Source organism: Diaphorina citri, unplaced genomic scaffold (genome assembly GCF_000475195.1).
Source record: "Diaphorina citri unplaced genomic scaffold, Diaci psyllid genome assembly version 1.1 scaffold2198, whole genome shotgun sequence".
Classification (NCBI taxonomy): Eukaryota; Metazoa; Arthropoda; class Insecta; order Hemiptera; family Psyllidae; genus Diaphorina; species Diaphorina citri.
In genome coordinates this window covers 36,097-45,606 of record NW_007379623.1, presented here as the reverse complement: position 1 = coordinate 45,606, position 9,510 = coordinate 36,097, and the positions used below count along the sequence as shown (strand labels likewise).

Below are 9,510 nucleotides of genomic sequence, written 5' to 3'. Positions count from 1 at the left end.
TACTAGCGCCAGAACCAAAAAATTCAGTCTCAAATATCAGTCTGTTGCTGATCTCACAAGAATCAATGTTAAATTTGTTGTAAAGCAGAGCCTATTCACAAAAGTTTTTGCGGATATCACAGCATTGCCAAGTGCCTCCTTTGAAATCAATTTCCATACTTCGATAATCTTTTTACACTGGCAATACCGTCACTGGTCGCTACTCGATTTAAGTAGCTACTCAGTTGTTCTCACAAGACTGAGTAAACTCCAAACACACAGCCGAAAAAACTTCGACCCTGCCGGGAATCGAACCGGACCTCCGGAGTGCAAGTCTAGTATGATACCCACTCGGTCACGGAGATTGCTCAATCATCATAATTGACAGTGGTAGGCATGGATAGGAGATATAACGGCAGTGGGAAAATCATTTTTTTTTTTTTTTTTTTTTTTTTTTAAAGCAAAGTTAGCAAATAAATAAAGAATGATATATAGGACTTACTTCACTCGGCATAAACAAATTGAAGCCGCGAATCTCACTGTTGTCTCCCACTTCAATACCAGTATGTCTCTGAAAATTGAATGCAGGTTTGACCTAACTATGTATACTTATTGTAATTTTAATCATTCAATGTAAATCCCCTATTGTAATTATCTTTTCTTAGAAGCTTTTTTTTATAATATTATCAGCTTAGGAAAAGATCTCTATTCTGTAAAATGTCATTTAAATAAAAAAATAAAAAATTAACCCCAACCTTGATCAAACTTTCCGTTCATTTGTCATGCTTGTAAATAAAGTTTGGTTTCCCGCCCGGGGGCGGATTTCATCCTTCACAGGTTCGTTCTCGGAACGGCTGGCTTTCTCCTATCCTTTCCTCCTTCTCTCCTCGATTTAAATAAAGTTTGGTTTCCCGCCCGGGGGCGGATTTCATCCTTCACAGGTTCGTTCTCGGAACGGCTGGCTTTCTCCTATCCTTTCCTCGATTTCGGGACAATAAGACCTCAGAAGTTACAGTTCCCTCTTTAAAAAAATCCTTCAAGGTGTGATCCCAGCCATGCAAAAATAGATTTAAAACTTGGGAACTCACTTCCTTCGTTCATTAACCCATTCCGTCCTACCTCTTCATGCTTATTCATTCCATTCCTACCTGGTCATGATTATTCCTTCAATATTAACCCCACTTAATTCGAATTTCCTGATCTGGTCCAAAATCCAACGAGTGAATTTTCTTTGACGTGTTAAACTTGAATGCCAAATTTTATCAAAATCGGGCAAACCGTCCTAGTTATTGCGGAAGAAACCGAAAGACAAGACAAACCCTTGGAAATACTGCAAATCGCCATTAATACTCGTATAGCAAATAATAATAATCTGACTTACCTTTCAGTTACCCTCAAGAGCAGAACTAGATAAGCTGTAGAGACTTCCGCTAGTAGATGATAAGCAGCGGTCAGTAGACGGTAAGCAGAGGCTTCGGTTAGCAGATCTCACTTCCTTCGTTCATTAACCCATTCCGTCCTACCTCTTCATGCTTATTCATTCCATTCCTACCTGGTCATGATTATTCTATCCTGTCTTCCTTCTCTCTTCGATTTCGGGACGATAAGACCATAGCAGTTACAGCTCCCTCTGTCAAACCTCTTTAAAAAAAAAGGTGTTTTTTCCCCCTTTATGTTCCCTCAACTCTCTCATAAATCAAGCAGACCTAAATTCCTGTTCAGCCTTCGAATCCTGCAGTTCCATTGTAGAAAAACATTGGGACTCGCGTAGGAAACTGGCCCAACGTTCCGACATTTGTATGTAAACAACAACAACAACTTTCCCAAGAGGTTTCATAGAGAGAACTGTGATAACAGTGTTCTTATCGTCACCAATTTCCGAAATCAAAGAGAGAAAGATAGGGGAAAGCCAGCCGTTCCGAGAACGAATCTTATCTGTTTAGGATAAAGTTCACCCCGGGCGGGAATCGAACCCGCGATCTAGCGCTTACAAAGTGTTGGGAATGGCAAGAAGTTACTCCAAGCTTGCTGGGCTGGCTTCTTTACGAAATAGACCTATCTCCTTGTTAAGCAAAGGGATGAAATGAAATTCGAACCCGAGTGTCGACTTTCTGCTGTACTCGTGTTGACCGAGCACGTAAATGGGAAATATTGTGTCTCTTTAGATTTTAGATTTATTTATTCAAAATCCCAGATGGGATAATTTACAATACAATAAATGTAAGTAAATTTAAAATAGTAAATATTGCCCATCTGATGAGGGATTTACTACGGAATGCGCATATGCTACGACACAGAACACACGAGTCTCATGTTTTTTTTTTTTTAATCAAAGCTGATGGGACTTACCGGTGTTTGAGAGAGTAAACTAACGCCATGGATTTGTACCTCTGTCTGCATAAATCCACGAGGATTAAGTTGAACCTGACCCCGGGAACCCACCACCTGGAATATTAAACCAAAAGTTAATCAGTAACTGTATTGTTTTGTACAACGCTTATGGTACCTGAGATCAATCATTGTGATCAAAACATGGTATCTTAAGGCTAAATAATTGAGAAATCACACTGATTAATCAGTAACTAACAACGTCAGATCCAGTCAGACTATTTTATCAAATTTTTCTTTTTAAATTTGTACCTGCCATTGAATTCCTCTCTGACATGTAAATCAGTACAGCACCAGGTCTATCTCCACCAAAATATTGAAATTGCCATTACATCGAACTGCAGCAGGTGAGCAATCATTCCATGTCACGGTTTCTAGACTGAGGAATGCACTCCCTATCTCAGCCAGAAATTCCACTACATTTGGTAGCTTCGAAACAATGGCAGTGGAATATATAAAATCAATGTCGGGTATCTAAGCATTTAGATCCTCGACAAAACCTGTGGTTGGGTGGAAGAGCTCCTTCTGGAGAATCCTGCCACATTAAATAAAGCAAAAAAAAGAACCCACTTTCATCAAGTTAACAATTAACATTCACTTACACAAATACGGCCTCGCTTGTTGATAAGTGATAGATCATTAGGTAGCATGATGTTGGAGAATGGTTCTAGGATAATATCAAACTTCTTGCCATTTCCTACACTCTGAACAGCGAGATCATAACATCCAATGTCACTGAAACAAAGGGTAAACTTACTATAATGCCAGCTGCCAGCCTAGTCACTGAAACAAAGGGTAAATTTACGAGTGGATGCCCCTCGCACTCAACCTTGGCTATTTCTTTAGGAAAGGGAAGTTCAGGCTATTATACTCCCAGTTGAACGCTTCCACCTGCAACACAACACAAGGAGTAAGGCAATGATTAAGGCATCGTTTTTCGATTGTAAATATTTCAACGGGTTACTTTCTGGTGTTCTCGTGTTGAGCCAGCACCTAAATGGGAAGTATTGTGTCTCTTCTCGCCCATCTGATGAGAGGCATACTACGGGATGGGCATGCTACGACACAGGCCACAAGCGTCTAATGTAGCAGTTGTTCCATTGCTACGAAATAAAAACGGCTGTGGAACACTCATCTTTAAAAAAAAAAGGTTCCTTGGTGGAACGGTTGACTTTCTCTTTTCTGTGACTTTGACGAAAAATAAATAGCTTATCCCTAAAGGGAATTCACTGAATTTAGTTAAAATCAGGGAACATTCTTTTCCCATAAAACTGATTACAAGACTTATAAGTTCGGTGGAAAACATCTACTTATCAACTTATCTTATTGTAGGATAACTTTGTCATCGTTACTCCATGTCATTGATTGTGAAAACTCCCAAGTTCCTCATCGCTATTTTTTTTTTTTTTTTTTTTTTTAAAAAAAAAAGGTTCCTTAGTGGAACGGTTGACTTTCTCTTTTCCGTGACTTTGGCGAAAAATAAATAGCTTTTCCCTAAAGGGAATTTACTGAATTTAGTTAAAATCAGGGAACATTCTTTTCCCCTAAAACTGATTACAAGACTTTTCGGTGGAAAACATCTACTTATCTTATTGTAGGATAACGTTGTCATGGTTACTCCAAGTCATTGATTGGGAAAACTCCCAAGTTATTGGATTCAATATTTTTTCATTTTAGATTTGACTTTTGTGAAAATACAGTTTTCTCATTAAGTTGTTACTTTTTATAAGTTGTCTCTTCTTTATTAACTAGATTTTACACTTATCTAGTTACTCACTTGTAATTGAGCGCCACATCCGCGCCTATGCTCTCCACATATTTCCTGCCACTGTCCGTGCCTGCAAATCCCACCACATGCAGACCATGGGCCTTAGCTATCTGTACAGCAGCTGTACCCACACCTCCTGTAGCTCCGTGTATTAATATCCACTCTCCTGGCTTCATCTGAGCTCTGGAAATGAGAAAATATTCCTTAAGAGACACAATACTCACCAACAGACCTTATAATCTTCTTTAGACGAGGTTTCAATGTTGAAGAGCAGAAAAAATCAGGAATTAGAGACTTTTTCTTTTTTACTTTCCTTATCCTATACCTATAGGAAGGAAAGTAATGTAATCGGGTCAAATTTTCCATGGTCAGTTTTTAGTGCCAAAACACGTTTTGAGGTCCCTAGAGCCTAAATCCAAAGTTTCAGCCATTGTTCCGTGTGTGTGTGTCTGTAAACAAAATATCTCGAGAACGGTAAGAGCTAGAGACTTGAAGTTTGGTGTGTAGCTGTCAAATCTTTATTAACTAGATGTTACACTTATCTAGTTACTCACTTGTAATTGAGCGCCACATCCGCGCCTATGCTCTCCACATATTTCCTGCCATTGTCCGTGCCTGCAAATCCCACCACATGCAGACCATGGGCCTTCGCTATCTGTACAGCAGCTGTACCCACACCTCCTGTAGCTCCGTGTATTAATATCCACTCTCCTGGCTTCATTTGAGCTCTGGAAATGAGAAAATATTCCTTAAGAGACACAAAACTCCCCAACAGACCTTATAATCTTCTTTAGACGAGGTTTCAAAGTTGAAGAGTAGAAAAAATCAGGAATTAGAGACTTTTTCTTTTTCTTCTACGACTTCTAGATCCCGAGATAAATTGATTTAAAAAATACACCTTATACTCGTATGCTTATATCTTGACGTCACGACATTCGCTAAAGTGCACTTATGACGTACCTATCGGAGGCGGAGGTACATCACAGGTTTCCAGCTTGAGCACATCAGGTTCGCCCCACTCATGCATTCTGACGGCTAACATCTGAGGCTGGGCGCTAGGGTAGTCCGTGCCGTTACTTAGGTAGTTCTCGTGATGAGAACATAGGCCGGGGGAGATTAGAAGGAGGGGAAGGGATAGTGAGAGTAGGGGAAGAGATAAGGGGAGGGGGAGTAGCATGATTAAAGGGGAGGAAGTTTAGAGGTTAGAGAGGCAGGTTTAGAGGGAAGGTGGGTGAGAAGGGAGGAGAGGGAGGTTTAGAGAGAAGGATTAGAGGGGGAGGGAGGTTTAGAGAGAAAGATTAGAGGGACGAGGAAGTTTAGAGGAGAGAGAAGGGTTAGAGGTTAGAGAGAATGATTAGAGGGTAGAAAGGGAGGTTTACAGGGAAGAAAGATTAGAGGAGAGGGAGGTTTAGAAGGAGAGGAAGTTTAGAGTGAAGGATTAGGGGTGACAGTGTTGTATCTTATGGATAGAGGAGTGATGCATTTTGAGAGTGTGTGTGAAGATGACACTGAAAACAAGGGGAGTGTTAATTAAGTAGCCTAAATGGGGTACAAAGTTAAGGAAAAAGGTGTAGTAACCGGCTCGAAAGTTTAGGTTTAGAGGCTTCGGTTAGCAGATGGTAAGCAGAGGTTTCGGCTAGTCGATTGAAAGCAGAGGCTTTGGTCAGCAGACGGTAAGCAGAGGCTTCGGTCAGTAGACGGTAAGCAGAGGCTTCGGTTAGCAGATGGTAAGCAGAGGTTTCGGCTAGTCGATTGAAAGCAGAGGCTTTGGTCAGCAGACGGTAAGCAGAGGCTTCGGTCAGTAGACGGTAAGCAGAGGCTTCGGTTAGCAGATGGTAAGCAGAGGTTTCGGCTAGTCGATTGAAAGCAGAGGCTTTGGTCAGCAGACGGTAAGCAGAGGCTTCGGTCAGTAGACGGTAAGCAGAGGCTTCGGTTAGCAGATGGTAAGCAGAGGTTTCGGCTAGTCGATTGAAAGCAGAGGCTTTGGTCAGCAGACGGTAAGCAGAGGCTTCGGTCAGTAGACGGTAAGCAGAGGCTTCGGTTAGCAGATGGTAAGCAGAGGTTTCGGCTAGTCGATTGAAAGCAGAGGCTTTGGTCAGCAGACGGTAAGCAGAGGCTTCGGTCAGTAGACGGTAAGCAGAGGCTTCGGTTAGCAGATGGTAAGCAGAGGTTTCGGCTAGTCGATTGAAAGCAGAGGCTTTGGTCAGCAGACGGTAAGCAGAGGCTTCGGTCAGTAGACGGTAAGCAGAGGCTTCGGTTAGCAGATGGTAAGCAGAGGTTTCGGCTAGTCGATTGAAAGCAGAGGCTTTGGTCAGCAGACGGTAAGCAGAGGCTTCGGTCAGTAGACGGTAAGCAGAGGCTTCGGTTAGCAGATGGTAAGCAGAGGTTTCGGCTAGTCGATTGAAAGCAGAGGCTTTGGTCAGCAGACGGTAAGCAGAGGCTTCGGTCAGTAGACGGTAAGCAGAGGCTTCGGTTAGCAGACGGTAAGCAGAGGTTTCGGCTAGTCGATTGAAAGCAGAGGCTTTGGTCAGCAGACGGTAAGCAGAGGCTTCGGTCAGTAGACGGTAAGCAGAGGCTTCGGTTAGCAGATGCTAAGCAGAGGCTTAGATAATATCAGATGAATCTGGAGCGCTTGATGTCAGGAGCGAAATTTATTCGGAGGTTTTTGATTAGAAAATCGAGAGAGCTTTTAATAAAACACTAGTTCAAGAACGAGAGTTGTAAGAATGAAATTGTTTCAATTTTTTGTAGCTGGTTTATAAAGTATTAAAAAAAAAAGAAAAAAAAAATGTGGCCAATATTTAAGGTTTTTAAAAACGGTCCCCATTAAAGGCATTTGGGGCCCCTGATTGCCCGGGAGCTCTCCGCGCAGTGTGAACTGCGGAGGTGGGATATACGCAAGGTCTTGTAAAATGTAAATCAGGCTTTACACTGAATTACAATTGGAAAGCATACTTTACACTTAAAATATAGAGATATACCTACACAAAACAGGATTTACACTTACTTACAATTGTAAATCAGACTTTACACTTACTTAAAAAAAATAAAAAAAAAAAAATCAAGGACAAGCTGCATGAATTATTTAAAAATTGAATCAATGTAGGTACTTTTAGTATACATATCTACTACCTACATACTTTTATTATTTTATTATTAAGTTTTTAATGTTGTATTGTATTAGGATAAGTTTCAATTGTAAAAATGGGAATTCCCGTAAATTTATACAAATAAATAAATACTTACAATTGAAAATCTTTACACTTACTTATAAATGAGTCCCCGCCAGGCGCCGAAATACAAATGATACGTGATAGCACCCTGTTCAAACGAGAAGTGTTTGGGCAGATGATAGGTATCGTTGTAGTTAGCCAGGGCCAGTTGTGCATACCCTCCCTCCCAGCGAGGCAACTTGGCAAACACCCTGTCACCTACGTTCACATTGCGTACGTTTTGGCCTTTCATGATGACATAGCCTGGAAGCAGAAAGATGGTCGATTCGGCATTAAAAATCACATGAGAAAGACTATTCACATGCAAATATTGCACTTCCTTCTGCAATGAGTTATGGAAGTTTTTTGTTTTTTTGGGGGGGGGGGGCAATCGCGTGATGCTGGCTGGCTCTTCCGGGCCAAACTCAGGCTGGGTGAGGTAATGTGAGAAGGCGGGTGTAAAACCCCGAATGAAGGGTGTAAAAACCCCGTCACTAAAGACTTTAGGAGTTACCTACATACCTACATATACAGTGACAATAAACCTCTCCCAAAAACTACCTGAGTAAAAAAAAGGTTTGACAGAGGGAACTGTAACAATGGAGGTCTCATCGTCCCGAAATCAAAGAGAGGAGGAGGATAGGAGAAAGCAGCCGTTCCGAGACCGAACCTTATTTGTTTGGGATAAAGTTTAAAGTTCACCCCGGGTGGGATTCGAGCCGGCGATCTACACCTTACAAGGCGACCTAGAGCTTACGTGCTACCTCTCAAGCTTATAGCCGTAGGTGACTTGAATTTTGGTGGCTTTTACCAATGACTTAATGAGAGATTACTTGAATTTTGGTGGCTTTTACCAATGACTTAATGAGAGATTTCACTGATGGGAGAATTTTTAATGATCCAAAAAGGAGTTTTTAAAAACTCCTCCTCTTTGGATATTTAAAAACACTTTTTTGGATCATTAAAAATTCTCCCGTTAGTGAAATCTCGTATTGTGTCATTGGTGAAACCCACCGTTTGACTCCTAGGATTATATCGCTACCTGATACTTCTTGTCCTAGTATGGCGGGTAACTTCTCCACAGGTCTGGCGTACTGGTTCTTTCTGATCTTCACATCCCAGGGATAGATAGGAGCTGCCTTCACCATTATCAACACCTGAAATGAAAGTAGAATAGAATTAGTTACCTGGTAGTACCACAGCGGCTTTACTGCAGGTTTGCACTGCAGTACAGGAGTGAGCACGTAAATGGGAAATATTGTGTCTCTTTAGATTTTAGATTTATTTATTCAAAATCCCAGATGGGATAATTTACAATACAATAAAAGTAAGTAAATTTAAAATAGTAAATATTGCCCATCTGATGAGGGATTTACTACGGAATGCGCATATGCTACGTCACAGATCACACGAGTCTCTCTTTTTTTTTCATCAAAGCTGATGTTAGGGAGGATGGGACTTACCGGTGTTTGAGAGAGTAAACTAACGCCATGGATTTGTACCTCTGTCTGCATGAATCCACGTGGATTAAGTTGAACCTGACCCCGGGAACCCACCACCTGAAATATTAAACCAAAAGGTAATCAGTAACTAAGTAACAACGTCGGATCCAGTCAGACTATTTTTTCAAATTTTTCTTTTTAAATTTGTACCTGCCATTGAATTCCTCTCTGACATAAATGAGTACAGCACCAGGTCTATCTCCACCAAAATATTGAAATTGCCATTACATCGAACTGCAGCAGGTGAGCAATCATTCCATGTCACGGTTTCTAGACTGTGGAATGCACTCCCACTCCCTATTTCAGCCAGAAATTCCACTACATAAGGTAGCTTCAAAACAATGGCAGTGCAATACATAAAATCAATGTCGGGTATCCAAGCATTTAGATCCTCGACAAAACCTGTGGTTGGGTGGAAGAGCTCCTTTTGGAGAATCCTGCCACATAAAATAAAGAAAAAAAAAAACCACTTTAATCAAGTTAACAATTAACATTCACTTACACAAATACGGCCTCGCTTGTTAATAAGTGATAGATCATTAGGTAGCATGATGTTGGAGAATGGTTCTAGGATAATATCAAACTTCTTGCCATTGCCCACACTCTGAACAGCGAGATCATAACATCCAATGTCACTGAAACAAAGGGTAAATTTACTATC

At 41.1% G+C, this 9,510-nt stretch overlaps 1 protein-coding gene and 2 long non-coding RNA genes across 3 annotated transcripts in view; all 3 read right to left on the bottom strand.

The window, feature by feature from the left end:
- Nucleotides 1-5,181: 5,181 nt before the first annotated feature.
- The window catches only part of LOC113471246, a 5,215-nt gene continuing 886 nt past the window's right edge, over nt 5,182-9,510 (bottom strand). The window contains exon 2 of the long non-coding RNA XR_003394017.1: nt 5,182-5,643. This is a non-coding gene — a long non-coding RNA (uncharacterized LOC113471246). The remainder of the gene's footprint in view (nt 5,644-9,510) is intronic.
- On the bottom strand, nt 7,374-8,501 carry LOC103518453 (quinone oxidoreductase-like). The gene is made up of 2 exons (XM_017447817.2): nt 8,390-8,501; nt 7,374-7,611 (listed from the first exon to the last, which is right to left on the bottom strand). The coding sequence occupies exons 1-2, from the start codon at nt 8,493-8,495 to the stop codon at nt 7,400-7,402; spliced, it is 318 nt and encodes a 105-aa protein (XP_017303306.1). The 5' UTR covers nt 8,496-8,501; the 3' UTR covers nt 7,374-7,399.
- On the bottom strand, nt 8,812-9,484 carry LOC108253583. Its single transcript, XR_001809777.2, has 2 exons — nt 9,352-9,484; nt 8,812-8,906 (listed from the first exon to the last, which is right to left on the bottom strand). It is a non-coding gene; the product is annotated as an uncharacterized LOC108253583 (long non-coding RNA).